The sequence below is a fragment of the Antedon bifida genome, chromosome 7 (assembly GCF_963402885.1).
Source record: "Antedon bifida chromosome 7, ecAntBifi1.1, whole genome shotgun sequence".
NCBI classification, from domain to species: Eukaryota; Metazoa; Echinodermata; class Crinoidea; order Comatulida; family Antedonidae; genus Antedon; species Antedon bifida.
In genome coordinates, this window is record NC_136232.1 from 21,906,849 (window position 1) to 21,925,341 (window position 18,493).

At 36.8% G+C, this 18,493-nt stretch overlaps 2 protein-coding genes and 1 long non-coding RNA gene across 4 annotated transcripts; all 3 read left to right on the forward strand.

The window, feature by feature from the left end:
• Window positions 1-269: 269 nt before the first annotated feature.
• Window positions 270-4,181, forward strand: LOC144848365 (uncharacterized). Its single transcript, XR_013613847.1, has 3 exons — window positions 270-552; window positions 1,051-1,183; window positions 3,755-4,181. It is a non-coding gene; the product is annotated as an uncharacterized LOC144848365 (long non-coding RNA).
• Window positions 4,182-7,150: 2,969 nt separating this feature from the next.
• LOC144848473 (uncharacterized) lies at window positions 7,151-14,508 on the forward strand. Of its 2 annotated transcripts, none has more exons than XM_078705231.1 (10): window positions 7,151-7,487; window positions 8,182-8,239; window positions 8,619-8,876; window positions 9,751-10,008; window positions 10,476-10,736; window positions 11,682-11,957; window positions 12,580-12,975; window positions 13,012-13,083; window positions 13,212-13,478; window positions 13,698-14,508. In XM_078705231.1, exons 1-10 carry the CDS (start codon window positions 7,155-7,157, stop codon window positions 14,036-14,038), a joined length of 2,520 nt encoding a protein of 839 aa, XP_078561357.1. In that variant the 5' UTR covers window positions 7,151-7,154; the 3' UTR covers window positions 14,039-14,508. The 2 variants fall into 2 exon arrangements, with proteins under 2 accessions (XP_078561357.1, XP_078561358.1); XM_078705232.1 differs by having other exon boundaries at window positions 13,048-13,083.
• A 1,164-nt stretch (window positions 14,509-15,672) lies between these two features.
• Window positions 15,673-17,850, forward strand: LOC144849000 (uncharacterized). Its single transcript, XM_078705952.1, has 4 exons — window positions 15,673-15,993; window positions 16,524-16,659; window positions 16,783-17,149; window positions 17,490-17,850. Exons 1-4 carry the CDS (start codon window positions 15,673-15,675, stop codon window positions 17,848-17,850), a joined length of 1,185 nt encoding a protein of 394 aa, XP_078562078.1.
• The last annotated feature ends 643 nt before the right edge of the window (window positions 17,851-18,493 follow it).

Genomic DNA, 18,493 nt, shown 5'->3' on the forward strand with positions numbered 1-18,493 from the left:
AACGTTGAAATAACATTGTATTTCTAACTAGTAATTTTTTTCAAACAATTATTATTTTTTTTTTTCAATGTTAATTAAACGTTAAATTAAAGTTAAATTCTATTTAATACTTTGGTTAAAATGACATGTTTTTAACGTTAATATTAAATAATAATGTGTTTTAGTGCGTTGCCATTGATGTTTCAACGTTAAATTAACATTAGATTTCAGTTGGCGTTTTTTTATCATCCTTTATTGTAAAACAATAAATGTATGATGTAGCTTGATTATTGGTTATTTAGGAATTTTAGATTGGCAAATATTATTGTCTCTGTATAATACAAAAATGTTCTAGCTAGAAGTTGTGTTGAAAATTGAATGATCCTTTCATGCAAGATCAAATTTCATAAGATAAGAGCTTGTCAAATGTCATTGGTTAGTTTCGTTTTGATCAAATTTTGAAACTGGTGTCAGCAATTTCAGTTACTTCGACGTAGGCTAGGCCTAGCCTAGTAGTGGTGTGTAGAAAAAAAAAGGCTCATCATTGAAATTGTCAAATAAGTATGTTTTCAGGTAGGAAAACAATCTTTTTTATTTGTAATCTACTACTAATTTATAAGCTTAGAGCTTGACTATTTTACCCTTATCAATAGCTAGCCTCTAGTCTAGTAGGCCACACATGCATAGCTAGGCTATAGGTAGTAGCCTAAGTAGGCTAGGCAGGCTGCCAAACTGATGAACTGAATTCGCTCACTAGGCCTACAGTAGTGGAAGCATTTAGTATCATGCCTGTCAAGGGCAAACATTTGCCTTGCCAAGGATAACTACAGTACTGTACTTATTATGGTTATAAATGGTATGTATTTAGGCCTTAGTTCAATTCTTTCTTTATTTATCCAAAAGTATACATAAATAAAACATTATAATATATAATTAGTTAGCCTAGCTAGCTTTTTGCTAGGCTGTCTACAGTAGCTGCTAATGCTATTATTAGTATTAATACAGTAGTATACAAACACATGCTAGCCTAGGACGGCTATTTGTTAAACTCACTCTCTTTCTTTATTTCAGATTGTAGGCCTAGCTAAGGCCCTTAGGCCTATGCCTAGCTAGAGTACAAAATAATGAAGTACATGTATAATCTTTTCTATGTGAATCAAACGAGAAAAATCTAATGGATGATCAATATTTTTATATACAAAAGGTTGGTATTTATAGTTCTTAACTTTAATATTGAATAAATATTAATACAGTGTTGCAATATTATTTACATAAATTGAATTGATTGCATATTTTACGTGTAAGTGTGAAATGATGTTCTGAATTGAATTTTTACAGTGTTAAAGATATAATTGAACTGAACAATTTTTTAAAAAAATGTTTTGTTGAATATGCCGTCACTATAGAGTTGTTCACTTTGACCAAAAATTAGATTTTAAAAAATGCATTTGTACCTGAAAAGGGGGACAATTTTTAAATTGTCCCCCTTTTCAGGTACAAATGCATTTTTTAAAAACAAACAATTGGTTTTTGGTTAAATATACTGTTTATTTTGTATTTTTGTTAAGTGAAATCTTTATTGTTTTATTTGTTTATTTTCTATGGCAAGTGAATATCTTTGTTAAAATTGCAAAATGGCAAGGTATTCAAAGTATGATTGTATTAATCTTCATTGTTCATGTTTTTTGGGGACAGTAAATCTTCGCCGTGGTTAGGATTCCAGCACCGGAACTCAACTGCCCACCGTTAGGGAATACGACACGCTATTGCACATGCCCAGAGCGAAGTAATTATAGCTTGCACTAGTGCCACAGACCGCACACACCACCACCACACCGCACCGAAAGTCGGAGTGTTAAATAGGGATTTACTGTGGCGTTTACTGTAGCCTAGTTAGTCGTCGGGAGAGGGAGCGATGGATTAAACTTGGCCTAGGTCATACATGAATTAATAATTAAAATACGACTACGCCACGGGTTAAAATAATTATGATATTTTTTAAGAATCAGTATCTATCTAAGAATCATAATTCTGTATTTTTATTAGACAGAGGAAGTATGAAGTAAGAAATGTACGAAAGTGAATAGCGTAGCGTTGCGACCCCGACTTCCGGGCCAAAAAACAGTTCTGTTTTTTCACATCCGCGCGGCGGCTGCTGTCAACGGGTGGTGCAGGTCAAGTCGGCCCCAAACCGTCTCGGCCAAAGTCAAATCGGCCCCACGTCAAGTCGGCCCCACGTCAAGTCGGCCTCAAGTCAACTCGGCCTCAAGTCAACTCGGCCTCACGTCAACTCGGCCAAAAACTAATCGGTCAACTCGGCCACAATAAAGTATGGAACGCAAAAAGTGCTTAATATTATTATGATTATTACTATCCACGCTTTAAAAAAAATGAAGAAATAAGAAAAATACTCATATAAAAAATGATCTCATTGCCGATATGAATAGAAGTACCCGCGTGTTACAAAAACACGTGCAGGTACAGCATTTAAGTAAATCGAAGACGTAGGCCTACGTTCCACCATTTGGCCATAGAAAACATGATCGTACATCGTTTTGGCGTGCCTCGTTTTTGTCCATGATTTGCGTTTTTAAAAAAGGGGAATCCCCCGGTCAGCGAAAACACGTAGCAGTTGTAGATATCGAAATAGCTACCAAACAAAGGCGCAGGGAGGCGCAGCTACGAATTGGTTTCAGATGTTGTCGCCTAATCAAATGGATATGCATACACTGAAAAAATCTACGCGTGATTCAACCATATGATATAGTTAACATTAATATTTTATACCTCAATGATTCAACCAAACAATCTAATTACTACACCTATAATAGTTCATGTCCTCGCATATCGGACATGATTGAATTTTGACGCACGAACGAACATAGTTTAGTTTAGTTATAATGGGAAAGTTTAGGCTATGCCTTTTTAAACCCCATATCAACTAAATCATCATTATTGGGCCTACAATGTGTTCCTATTTATTATCCAAATGTTCATTGTAATAAGTAATAATGATTGCTTATCATTCTTATTTTTGTTGCTAAAATGTATCATTGTCTAAATATTAATATTCATTAAAAGTCAGAATTATTCATAGGTAAAAAAAATGTGAAGAAATATCAATCCCCTTCCTTTGCACTTTTTGCGTTCCATACTTTAATGGGGCCGAGTTGACCGATTATTTTTTGGCCGAGTTGACGTGAGGCCGAGTTGACTTGGGGCCGAGTTGACGTGGGGCCGAGTTGACTTGGGGCCGAGTTGACCTGGGGCCGACTTGACTTTGGCCGAGACGGTTTAGGGCCGACTTGGATCGAATCCTGTCAACAATTAAATCAACTTGTAATGCATGTTATCTTGTTATACAGTGCGTTATATGAAATCTTTTATTTTGTACTTGAAAAATCATAAAACTAGTTATGTAATTATAATTATTCATAATTATATGAAGTTTATATATTTATTACGGAATAAATAGGCCCACTGGTCACATCTACTACTGGTAGGCCTACTACTACTAGGCCTACTAGTAGTATTATTTAGTAGGCATCTAGGCTAGTTCGCCGTGGCGCAGCTATTAAATGATCCATCGCTGTACGTTAGTATGGAGTCGCCGATTACCTCGCTCTGGGCATGCGCAATAGCGTGTCGGATTCCCTAACGCTGGGCAGTTGAGTTCCGGTGCCGGAATCCTAACCACGGCGATAAATCTTTCAATTAATTTTTTACTGTATTATTTTTGTTTAAAACTACAGTAACTTGATTGAATTTGTTTCAGCTTTGGAAAAATGATATTGCCACACTTTTGGAAAGCATAGGACAATGTCAACACAAGAATCGAGGCAACTGTTTATTGACTAATCGGAACAATGCAATTACAGTATTGTGTTATTGCCATTTCATTTGGACTTCTGCAACATTAGCACAAGGCACCTGTGTCGTGTGTTGTATTTATTATGTTTTACTGTAATCAGCCAATATTTATAGTTATTCAATCATGTTAGTTGGCAAACATATTACAAACTGGTTATTAGTATATTTTTTATACTTAACTTTGGTACCTGAGAACTGTCAGTGAGGATGTACATTATTTGATTGTTGCTTGGATTTTGCCTGATGATTTGATAACACCTGATTAAATGTTATTTTATGTTTTTATAGAAATTAAAGATTAGTAAGATATACAGTTTTATAAAATGTCTCTATTGATGGATTCTGCGACGTAACAGTATACTTTACTACCAACTACTTTAAAACCGTTGATTCAAATTGGATATAGTAATTCAACAAATCAATTACCATTGAAAATATGCCAGATTTCAGCTTGATTTATTTTGGTTGTGTTACTATAAGCTGTTCTTCTATTAACTAAACCATTGCTATGTTAAATTAATGTTGATAATGTCTATGTTGAATCACGGTAAAAATGTGTTTACACTGAATCAACATTGATCTGTATACGTTGATTAAACGTTATTTTTTCCACCTTGAATTTGGTTGATTACTCTACAATGGATCAACGTTGATATTTTTTAAAATTTAAACTTTAATTCAACAGTTTTTCAGCGTTATTACAATGTTAGCGGGTAATGTTGAATTAACTTTAATATTTCAACATTGAATCAACGTTGATAATTTCAACGTTAAATCGATGTTGAAATTTACGTTGATGCAAATTTTCATTTCAACTTAATTATTACGTTGTTTCAACGTTAATAATTTCAACATTGAATCAACATTGATAATTTCAACGTAGACATTTTAACGTTGTTTCAACGTTGATAATTTCTATGTTGATTCAACGTTGACATTTACGTTGAGGCAAACTTTCATTTTCAACCATTTTTTCAACGTTATTTCAACGTTACCTATTTTAACGTTGTTTCAACGTTGATAATTTCTATGTTGATTCAACGTTGACATTTACGTTGAGGCAAACTTTCATTTTCAACCATTTTTCAACGTTATTTCAACGTTAACTATTTTAACGTTGTTTCAACGTTGATAATTTCTATGTTGATTCAACGTTGACATTTAAGTTGAGGCAAACTTTCATTTTCAACCATTTTTTCAACGTTATTTCAACGTTACTTATTTGAACGTTGTTTCAACGTTGATAATTTCTATGTTGATTCAACGTTGACATTTACGTTGAGGCAAACTTTCATTTTCAACCATTTTTTCAACGTTATTTCAACGTTACCTATTTTAACGTTGTTTCAACGTTGATAATTTCTATGTTGATTCAACGTTGACATTTACGTTGAGGCAAACTTTCATTTTCAACCACTTTTTCAACGTTATTTCAACGTTTGCAGATAACGTTGAATTAACGTTAATTCAACCAATTTTTGCCCACTGGGTTGGTCGTTACGTCCTTGCGTTGCGTCGCTAGTGGGAACCAAGCTTTAATGTTGATTGTAGTGTACAGTAGGTAATATTTAAAATTGATAACACTGGGATTTTCGATATTACCAACATGTGACGTACGATAAACATACTGAAACAAACATACACAAATACGGAATCATTCAAGATGACGTATTTGGGAGTTTTTCTGCGGTATAAGTTAATATATACGACCTTAACATTGATTAGTGGGCACTAGTACCACTGTATGTGTTTTATGTATGTTTATATAATATTCTCTAATTGCTGAATCGAATAGAATAAAAAATAGAACCATTTGAGACCAAAGAAAGTGTCCCCTTAGTAGGGGTAGTTATTAACGTAAATTTATCTCGGCATCCGCAGTGGATCTGGTTTAACCACATTCACTGGTTAACAACGTAAATGTACCTCGGCATCCGCAGTGGATCTTGTTTACCAAATTTATGGTTAACATCGTAAAAGTACCTCGGCATCCGCAGTGGATCTGGTTTATCCACAACGACTGGATAACAAGGTAAATATACCTCGGCATCCGCAGTGGATCTGGTTTATCCACGTCGACGGTTAACATCGTAAATGTACCTCGGCGTCCGCAGTGAATCTGGTTTATCCACATTGACTGGTTAACAACGTAAATGTACCTCGGCATCCGCAGTGGATCTGGTTTATCCACGTCGACGGTTAACATCGTAAATGTACCTCAGCATCCGCAGTGGATCTGGTTTATCCACATTCACTGGTTAACAACATAAATGTACTTTGGCATCCGCAGTGGATCTGGTTTATCCACATCGATTCATTAACATCATAAATGTACCTCGGCGTCCGCAGTGGATCTGGTTTAACCACATCGACTTGTTAACATCGTAAATGTACCTCGGCATCCGCAGTGGATCTGGTTTATCCACATCGACTGGTTAACAGCGTAAATGTACATCGGCATCCGCAGTGGATCTGGTTTATCCACATTGATTCGTTAACATCATAAATGTACCTCGGCGTCCGCAGTGGATCTGGTTTAACCACATCGACTTGTTAACATCGTAAATGTACCTCGGCATCCGCCGTGGATCTGGTTTATCCACATCGACTGGTTAACAACGTAAATGTACATCGGCATCCGCAGTGGATCTGGTTTATCCACATCGACTCGTTAACAACGTAAATGTACCTCGGCATCCGCAGTGGATCTGGTTTATTCACATCGACTCGTTAACAACGTAAATATACCTCGGCATCCGCAGTGGATCTGGTTTATCCACATTGACGGTTAACAACGTAAATGTACCTCGGCATCCGCAGTGGATCTGGTTTATTCACATCGACTGGTTAATAACGTAAATGTACCTCGGCATCCGCAGTGGATCTGGTTTATTCACGTCGACGGTTAACAATGTAAATGTACCTCGGCATCCGCAGTGGATCTGGTTTATTCACATCGATTCGTTAACATCGGCATAAAAATACATAGCCTACGCAAAGACTTACAATTCGAATTGGATATGTTTACAGAACTACTGTATTTGTACTGCAATGTCAACAGTTACCAAAGTAATAAATATATAATATTTACAAACTTCGATTATTTTGATGATTATTCTTTTACGTTGTTTTGTTTCTTTTGTTGTAATCTATATTTACATAGTTTTTACTAACCTTGGGGGTAAAGTAATTCAGCGAAATAGAAAATTAATTTGTTACGAAATTAAAACACTGACGATTATTGTTAACGGACAGTAAAGATAACAACTTCATATGTATAACGACATATCATCGTTTTCGTCAAAATGATTTCAAAATTCGTAACTTTCTTTTGGCTCGTCGGGTTTGTAGTTGTGTATCGTCCGATCCACGCGCAATATGATTACGTCAATTGGAGTAATATGAAGATGGAATCAAACAAAATATTGGTTGGTAAAGTTTACGAAAAACTGTCCGTCAGATCCCGAATGGAATGTTTTCGTTTCTGTGTAAAAACAGAATGCAAATCGTTTAATTATGATCATGTTCACAAAATGTGTGAACTAAATAACGCAACTAAACATGAATCCAGTCTGGAAGATTTTCAGGAAAACGCCGATTACGTTTACGTAGACGGACACGATGATGACGTGTGCACGGTAAGGCTGTTTATGTTTATTTATAAATAATTTAGGCTTAAGCTTATTTCCCACTTAAGATTGGTTCCCACTAGGACGCAACGAAAGGACGTAGACGCAACGCAAGGACGTAGACGCAACGCAAGCGTGTTGACCTACAAGCGACAGTTCGAATAATTCATCGCTTGTGATTGTTCAACTACCTTACGTTGCGTTACGTCCTTGCGTTGCGTCTCTAGTGGAAACCAATAATTAGACGCAACGCAAGGACACGTAAGCGCGCCGCAAAATGTGATCAATCACGACGCAATGGATCATCCGAACTGCTGCTGGTGTGATAGGTGGTAAACTCACGTCTTGCGTTTTGCCTGTGAGATTGAAGTGGTATAAATCTTTATAGTGCATTGCTGTATTCATAAAATCTAGAGAAGTTGTCTGGTTAGTCTGTGAAACAACAGCACAACTGAAGTTCTTTGTCAAATCCAAGAAACAAGTGTGAATGATTGATAAATCAAGAGGGCAAACAATAATATTTTTGCCTCTGATGTGAGGTGTTTCATCATCGGTTGAAAATGTGATGAAAACCTAGAACCCACTTTCATTCCAACATCCTTTCCTAGACGTCGATATTTCACGGCAGTAATTTTTATTTCAAGTTATAATGTCTCTTGAATTCATAGCCATGGCTGAAAACACGAACTTATTTTTCTTTCAGAATCGAGAGTGTTGTCTTGACAGCTCTACAGTAAAGAATAAGGACAAATATTGCTACAGTAAGTACATAAAGTATCGTGCAGTGTGTCACACCAAAGTGAAGAGCTACAAGTTTCTATTAGTATATGTATGAGTTAACAAAGGCGTATTGGAAGGAAGGATTTTTTTTTGTAAAGCGCTGTCTACACTATCAAACTGTATGTGAAAAAAACGTTTTTTGTCAAACTAGTTTGATAGTGTAGACAGGATATTTGTTTCAAAATCGAATAAAGGTATGACACGCCATGTGTGTCAAAAATGTTCTTTTACGAATATTAAGCAGAACCGTTTAGTGAATGAATCAGACTAACTTCCGTATAATCTTTTAAAAACTGTATTAATGACACATGGATCTACCTTCTGTAACCTATTTGCTCTATTTTCATTCCTTTACCACAGCTCAGATTGACATCGAGAATTATGAATCTACCAGCTCGTCAGTATACGTACGGGTTTACCTGACAGCCGGTATGGCTGACAAGGTAAGCGTCGATTGCTCTGAAGGCGAACCGTCTGTATTTAATGAGACTGTGGACTTCTCGAATGATGTGGTGGTCTCTTGTGACGAATTACCACCTGGAGGCTATTTAACCGTTACCGTGTCTGCATCCTACCTGGACATTCCAGCCGCTACTGCTTCGCTAACTATAAAATCAAGTAAGTCGTTTCTCCGTATTGTATCTAAACTTTAATTTGTCGAGATTCTGTAATAGTGTCCTGTAGTACCACTTGTTTAAGGGGCTTATTTCAAAACATCCGTCCTGCTTTTGCGTTTTCAGAAAATAACTAGTTATTATCAAGAGTGAAATGAACTATTTAAAAAAATGTGTTAACACGGATATGTATATTGTCATTCATTCAGGTATTATTAAGTTTAGAAAGAGACAAATCTAATCCACCACAAAGTTTAATGTTTTATAACACACAGTAGAAATGTTAACTTGGAGCTAGCCTTTAAATCTTTAAGTTATACACTGTAAAAATAGTGTTTAGATCTTAAACCCAAACGCACCCACTTTGTCCACACATTTAGCTTTTAAACACGTAGTTACATGTTTAGCGTGTTTAAAACCTAAACGTGTTTATAGCTACATGTTGTTTTCCTCCACTCGTAAAGCAGTCAACATGTCACTATTATGTTCAATTTCTAGCAGTCAACATGTTTAGGTACGTGTTTAGCATTGCGTGCATACGATTTTTTTGTGGCGGAAAAAAGCTCCACACATGAGCTCCACACATGCCAAATTAAACACATTTAACACCTAAACGTGTCTTTATATTGCTCCACATGTTTAACAATCAACACATCACTGATGTTTTGAGTTGGATACAGACTACATGTTTAGAATGATGATTAGAACCTAAACGTTTCATATCTAAACATGTTTAAGGCTAAATGTGTTGGAAAAAGTGGGTACAAAATACATGTTTAAGATATAACCACTATTTTTTACAGTGTACTGTATTTAATTTTGTTTTAAAATAAATCAAAACGTTGTTAACATGTTATGTAACATTTATTTCAATTAAGGAACAAGTCCTGTTATCTTTGAGGAACACTTTACCAACACCACAGCGGTAGTCGCCGTCTGGTCTCTCCCGCCTGGTGAAACTGCAGACGACTTTGTTGCTGAGTGCTCGAACGGATCGCTGATTATGCTAAGCCAGAATGCGTCACATGGATCGGCAATGTGTAACCCAGTTGAGCCTGGTACTAAAGTTAGCCTCACCGTAAATTCTCAGACCAATTTGGTGGATGGCGAGCCAGCACACATTATCATGATATCAAGTATGTATACATAAATGTTTAAATAACTTTTCAAACAGACTTGATTCTACAGCAGTTAATGCAGTACCTATAATTTGTTAACACTTCACAATTTATGCAATTATTTAGCAAGCTACAGTTACTCGTAAACTTGTACCATTGAAACAAACTAAAATCAAAGTTACTGCAGTAACTGCAGTATAATAATGTTGGCATGCTCCCTTAAGTATATCATTGCTCTTGCTATCCATCGCGAAGGAAAGTTAGCCGCATTAAATAGAAGGGTAAATCCTTTCAACTTCTGGTATAGGTTTCAAAGGTACATCCGATATAACTAAGATTGTAACAGTCAAGCATGTTTTAAAGGAGATAACGTTTAAGTTCAGCGTCTGAACGCAACACTCAGATAAACCACAATTTAACTCCAATGAGACGTGTAAACATAAATAGAGTTTATGCCTAAACTTGGCTTTTGTTACCAATTGCAGATCCGGACCAGGTTGAATTCACAAGTCAAAATTCTTCGTTTTTATCTGTATTTGTGAAATGGGAGATCATGTCTGGTTCTGTTTCGGCGTTCAACGTCAGCTGTTCAGTTGGAGAACCAGCCTCAATTGTAGTGAACACACTTGACGGGTCAGGCAGTGTAAAGTGTTCGGATGTAGGCCCAGGTGTTCAAGTGGTAGTGAATGTAGCGGCTGTCCACTACTCCAAACAAGGAATACCCAGCTCGATGGTTTTGTCAACAAGTAAGTCTAACATTAATATCTACTTTACACACAAATTTATTTCTAAGCATCACACTGCTGTCCTAATTTACTCTCTCAAACTAGGTCTAGGCGTCAGGCTGTATTAAATCCTGACTCCATTTAAACTGTCGCTACAGCACTTCATCACAATCGCTACATCTCAGAAAGGCTCCTCAATGCGTCGCGCAAATTGGCAAAGATCAACCATGGTTCAACATTGGTTTGTCGGGGACGAATCGTAACTAATAGCCAATCATTAAATTTAATCCATGTTGCCGGAGTTCTTGAGAGTGTCGAGAGTTGCTTTGCTGTCAGGAATTACATACTGTACTGTTTTATTAATTTTACAACTAAAATTGAAAAACTTCGGCCTACCGCGTGCATTCGCTTCGTAGTGATCGACCATTTTTTATTGTTGGAAATTTCCAAAATGAAAAATAAACTTTGCTCCTCTATCGGACCGAATGTTAAATCGACCAAGTGTCCCAATGAGAACGGAACGGAGTATGTTGGGCTTATACGCATGCGCAGATTAATATTTTGTATAACTTACCGTATCCTTTCATCCCGATGCAAAAGCTCGGTAATGATATACAATTCTACGGTGACGGACGGATGATTCTACATGAATACCACGAACAAATCAAGTACACCCTAAAGCTCTGTCTACACTATCAAAATAGTTGGACAAAAAAAGTGTGATGTGCCCAAATATGGTAGTGATATGCCCAAATATGGTAGTGATATGCCCAAATATGGTAGTGGTATGACATCATCGTGTCCATATATGGGTACATCACATTTTTTTGTCACATAAAGTTTGATAGTGTAGACAGAGCTTTATACTGATGTTCACCACTACTGAGTTCGTATGCTACATGTGGTTTGTAATATTGGGCTGTTTTAAATTGGACAGGCCTTTTTAAATATACATTTTTATTATAGGTAAGCTTGTTAACGTAACATTGGTTGAAGATACTACTGGAACAAACACGTCGACCGTAGTCGCCAATATGACGTCAGACACAACTCAGAGGGTTTCATATAATGTGGAATGTTCTGAAGGAATTCCGTCTCCGTCTGGTATGATGGAGGCTAACATGACGAAAGATGTATTCTGTGATGGTTTGGAGGCCGGAAACACCGTTAATTTAAGTGTCAGATTCGTACATGGTACCGGTAATCTATCAGTTGGGTTTGCTTCAATATCTATTTCAACTAGTAAGTAAAAGTTAACTTATTAACAATATACCATTCGCATGACATGATTCAGTCAAGATTGAAATGTGCTTATGTAAAAAACATGTTATGGAAAAACAAAATACGTAGAATTATTTGCTTAAGTCATTTTCAATTATATTTGGGGAAAGTTTCTCGAGAAATATAATTATGTTTTGACGCTACAACCAGCCCGTTCTTGTATATGCGACAACCATTTTAAAAGGACACTGGGTTCCGAAGGCGTTCCTTTAATGAGGGTTCTCTAATGTATGACTGAAAATGTTTGTGTTCACATTTTGTTTCAATTTAATTCATTTCCACAATAACATTATCGCTAGTCTTGACTTCGTAGGTCGTTCCATCATCCTCCTTGGTTGTTCTCAACAAATTCCTCACCACCTCGAACCCACTCTCATTCTATCATCCTTTCTTAAACGTCGAAGTTTCACAACAGGAACTAGTAAATTCAACAATGGCCGTTGTATATGCGACAACCCTATTAAAAGGACACTGTGAAAGGTTCCGAAGGCGTCCCTTTAATGAGAGTTCTTTCTCGTTCTGTATGACTGAAAATATTGATGTTCACATTTTGTTGATCGTACTTTATTTCTTATTTTTCCAGCTCCGGATATAGTGCTGTTTGAGATAACAGACCTCTCTCAGTTTGAATTTCTTTTAAATAACAACTTTTCTTTCGGCGTTGCCACTTGGAACCTTACGTCAGGTACTGCCGATTTATTCCAGATTTCATGTTCCGATGGTTTACCTTTTCTCGATGTTATCCAAATTAATGATTCGCACATAGGAATGTGTGAAATGTCCGAGTCTCTAGCGGAGACGGTTGAAATTACCGTAACGCCTGAACTGAATGGAAAAACAGGACATCCTGCCACAATTGTGGTACATGTTGTTGGGAATAGGAGAGATGCCGGATCCGACTACCCATCGTCAGCAGACGAAATGACCACTGACAATTCATTGAATGAAACGACTTCATCTGGTTTAACAAATTCATCAGGCCCAACAAGGTCTCCGAGCCCAACGAATTCATCAGGTTCAACAATATCTCCAGACATATCAAATTCATCAGGCCAAACGACTTCGACAGGCTTAACAACTTTGCCATGTAAGTTAAATTATGCACTTTTTTATAATGTTAATTTTTGTTTGATTATGCCTGACGTTGGTTTGTATAATTGAATGGTATTGGTATTTCTAACGGCTATTCTTCAAATACTCATTTTTTATTTGCAGACAATCTCATGAACGTAACATTGGTTGAAAATAATGCAACAAATACTACGAGTGTAGTCGCCAAACTGTCGTCAGACGCAACCCAGATTGTTTCATATACAGTGACATGTTCTAAAGGAACTCCGTCAACGTCTGGGACAATGCAGCCTAACATGACTAAGATTGTAAGTTGCTTTGGTTTGGAGGCTGGGACCAATGTTGATTTGAGCGTACAGCTGAATTACAATAACACACCAGTGGCATCTGCTGCCATATCTATTTCGACAAGTAAGTAAAACGTGTTACTGCATTAAAGTAGACTCACTTAATACACCTAGACTCGTATCTAGATGACTTTCAATCGTCAGTTAACACCTATTTAGTGACAGAATCGGGTGATAGGCAATAATTATTAAATAGGCCTACATTTTAATTCATATCTTACTTTCTATATCTATGTTTTTCTAGGATATAAACATAATATTGTTTTATTTATAATTTTCACAGTTCCAGCCATGGTTGTGCTTTTCGAGATGACAGACCTTTCTCAGTTTGAATTTCTTTTAAATGAGAGCATACCTTTTGGCGTTGCCACTTGGAACCTTACGTCGGGTACTGCCGATTTGTTCAATATTTCATGTTCGGATGGTACACCTTTCCCCGGTGTTATCTATATAAATGATCCGCACATAGGAATGTGTGAAATGTCCGAGTCTCTAGCGGAGACGGTTGAAATTACCGTAACGCCTGAACTGAATGGAAAAACAGGAGATCCTGCAACGGTAGACGTAACCGTTGTCCGCAACGACAGATCTGGCGACTATTCTTTCAAATGGTCAGCAGACTGAATAAATGAATTGATAAATTTCCGACAAAAGGTCAAGTTAATGTCAAATAAATGGTTTAAGTATTGCAAAAATTAATTTATTCATGTATTGCCTTTGACGCCACTATTGATAATTTCTTTAATTGTTTATCTTTATTTAAATCCAAAATTAAGAAATGTTTGTTGTTATCAATGTTTTGTCTTGTGTTTTATGTATTTCAGTCTGTAAATGGCGGGCTCCCCGATGTTTATTGTGAATAATAAAAAAACTTAAAACCCAACAATTAACACATTTAAATAAACGGTTGCATGAAGGCGTTAAAACATATCCTTTTTAAAATAATATTTTAAGACATAATATTATTTTAAATAATAATATTGCGTATTTCCATGTAATTTGTGAAAGCAATGTATAAGTAAATTTATTCTGTGATCTGAAAGTGAATGTATTTTAAGAATTATGTATAAACTTACTGTATTTGAATAATTAGTGTAATAGTCAGTGTAATAATAATTACAATGTAATCTGCGTTATTATTTATTTGTTATGGCTTTAGTGTGGCTCATTGTAAACAAACGACTCGAAAATCAATACATGTATTTGAGGTGACACCTTCGGGACCCATCGTAATAGAGGTGTTCGCTGAATAACGGGTTCTAGGACACCTACCCCCTAGACAGTTACCCCCCGGATGTTTACCACCCGGACAACTACCCCCTTAGGACAACTACCCCCCGGACAACTACTCCCCGGACAACTACCCCCTTAGGACAACTACCCCCTTAGGATAATAACCCCCCGGACAACTACCCCCTTAGGACAACTACCCCCTTAGGATAACTACCCCCCGGTCAACTACCTATTATACACTGTTGCAGAGTCAGGTTGTTCCTAGGGGGTAATTGTCCGGGGGGTAGTTGTCCAGGGGGTAGTTGTCCTAAGGGGGTAGTTGTCCGGGGGGTAGTTGTCCTAAAGGGGTAGTTGTCCTAAGAGGGTAGTTGTCCAGGTGGTGGTTGTCCGGGGGGTAGTTTTCCGGGGGGTAAATGTCCAGGGGGTGAATATCCGGATACGCTCCCGGGAAAGTACTATGGACTGATTGGGCAAGCAATACTATAAACCTGGTATTCTGGTTCACGGTGCTTTGAGTACCCTGAATACATAATATCACGTTATTATGTTCTGTAGATATGAACCTACTGACAGGGATATCGTGTATTAAAAAGTCTAATACAGTCAGAAATGTATCTAGGTGACTTGCGATAGTCTGTTAGACTCTATCTAGTGACAGCTGCAGAATTGGATGAAAAAACCCATCTTCACCGAATAAATTTACGTCACGTTTCCTAGAGACTTGCTTCTCCGGGGCTTCGTCCTGGAAAAAAAAATTACGCCTCCGGGGGCATAAGCAAACAACTCAATAATGCGCCCTCTACAAAACAGCACCTAAGACGTAACGTTTTAATAAACCCATTAAAGGAATCGATATTCGAATTTTCACCTTTGATGTTGGTCAAGGAATAAACTTACAAAGTCAATTTACATAGCGTATTACACCATTATGCGTTCATTGGCCTAATGAGAAAATTCGCATATTAAACATTTCGTCTGTGGCTCAAAAAGATCATTTCACGTCCATTCTAAGACCGTGAGCAAAAATGTTAAAAAAAGCTGCAATTTTTATGGCATTGTTTGCACTCCATACGAGGTATATCCGAGCAGACGATTGTTCGGCGTTTACTCTTATGATAAAACAGAATGGTAAACGTCTGGAAAACCAGGTTATTGATGCGGTAGATGAAACATATTCGTTGGCAGAGTGTTTGGCACTGTGCACTCGTCGGTACGACTGTAAGTCGTTGAATTACGCAGAAAGACTTTCGATGTGTGAGATAAATTCTGAATTTGAAAGCTCAGAATCTTTATCGGACGATCAGCAATACGTTTACGTCACAACCGTTGACACGGATTCATGTGAGGTAGGTTGAATAAAATAATTTTATATTCCGTACAATCTCGTGACTTTTTCGAGTGAAATTCGAGTAAACGTTTGTTACCAGATAAGTGGTTATTTTATCACATAGCTTTGCATTATTCTTTTCACTATTCCCTGTGTAGCCCACTGCATCTTTTTTTAATCAGTAATTATGCATCTTTTTAGTCAGATTCAAGACACCTATTGGTCTCTCTGGAAGTTATGTATTTCCTTTTGCAATACATAATTATACATAAAATACATTAAAAAGACAAAAATTGTAGTGATTAAAATGGATTAAAAGTGTACTCGAGTTTATATCTATAATAATATGTACATTAGTTATAAAGATAAAAAACATAAGTGACAGTGTATTTTGTAATGATACAAATTATGTTTAGTAATGTATTTATCGTAAGATAATCAATCTTAATTAATATGGAACTATTTTACAATGGCAAATATTAACTAAAATAAAAAGGTTTTTTTTTTATTTTTATATAACTTATTAATGAAGTTGATGTTTTACTCTAGCCCTCTGCTGGCAATTTTTCTGAATGCTGCTACGATGTCACAGGTAGTTATAACCTACAAGAACGATCTTGTCCCGGGTCCTCTTTTCAATGGTGTACTTGCATGGATGGATTTACAGGGCCTAAGTGTACTTTATGTAAGTTTAAAATCATTAATAGCAGCTTAAATAATCGAGAATGATTGTGATCATGATCATTATTATGATGATTATGGATAACGTGTGTTTTATATTCATGTTCTTCTATAATCGATTCCATAGCTAGTAGCTTCAATGGAATAGCAGCCAGCTGCCATCATTACCAAGACGCAGGTCATGACCTGAGCGGAGTCCTTCAGATTGATCCAACAACCATTGCACCAGTTGACGTCATCTGTGACATGGACACCGACGACGGCGGATGGACAGTCATTCAAAGACGTTCCGACGGTTCTTTTCCATTCAATAACACTTGGGACGAATATGTCAATGGCTTTGGTTCGGTCGATGGTGAATACTGGCTTGGATTGGAAAATATGTACCAACTAAGTGAAGGATCAGTAAATGGAGAACTGCGTGTTGAAGTAACTGACTACTCTGGAAATGAGTATTATGCAACCTATTCGTTCGGGATCGTTGAAAACATCCGGTAATTCATAAGGTCTTTTGGCTAGCAAGCAACATACCTACTTTGTATATTATTAATCATAAGTTAGATAAGATATTTTTGGCTTACAAATTTAAACAGACTAGTTTGTCAGCAAGGTGCACGGCATAAACCCTTTGGAAAACCCGAAGTTTTCCTAACTGTTGATCTAGGTCTACAATATCAATACCTTTCTTCCCAAAGTCCGATAACGTTTGATTATACCTCCATGGTTTGATAGTGTAGACTCTCTATCCTTTAGACTAGGCCTAAGAAATCACCAACAAAATTAATTGATTCCTTTTCAGTCAATAATCCTTACCTTTTCAACATCTTTAAACAGGTATAGGGCTAGATTCACACATATCGAAGGGAATGCAGGTGATAGTCTGAGTTACCATGACAACCAACCGTTCAGTACGCATGACCTGAATGACGACCTTTGTGTTGACGAGGCATTTGACGACGAGATTGTCAACGAAGAAAGTTTCTCCTCTTCTGATAACTCGTCGTATGATAATATTGAAGAAGTGGTTGATGGTATTAGCTGTAGTGAGTATTCCGCCGGAACTGGTTGGTGGTTCAAGTCAGGAGTGGACAGATGTACTGACTGCTCTTTAACGAACCTGAATTCACCTTATGCTGCTTTAACATGGGGATCAATTCAGAATATTAAACAGATCGAACTTAAATATCGCAATTAGTATTATATACATAGGGCTCCTATCAAGGGAACCACACAAAGTGTCCTCTTATAGTGGTGTTCACATAGGGGTTTGCTGTACTGTTTAAACATATATTGCCCTTCGTTCGTTCCACAGAAAAGTGTTCCCTTCCTTTTAATAGATTGTGCCCCCTGTATTGGGGTGTCCAAAAAGAGGGGTGTGGGGTTTTTCTGTAATATGATATTCGCATGTATTTACGAGTAAAATTCAACGCATCTAATTCTTGAGTAATGCTTGCTGTCTATTCATATGAAATCAACCACGTGAGCTATTGTAGCCATTATAGTACATGCATTATGTTTATGTTTGATATTTTAACGACGAATTTATTTCGAGAACATGAAATAGGCGTTACGTAACTGCACAATAATATTATAATGCTTAGTATTTTCTTATTTTGCGACAGCATGCACATTAGTTCTGTGTAAGCCCAATAGAATTAATGTTGTTTAGGCCTAATACTAAAGGAATAAGCGACTTTTAAAATTAAAGTCAGTGGCGGGCTAAACATAATCAATACTAATTCTCTGTCAATACTCTATGAAACTTGTTTGACAAAAAAGTGTGATGTGCACAAATATGGTAGTGATATGACATCATCATGTCCATATATTATGGGCAC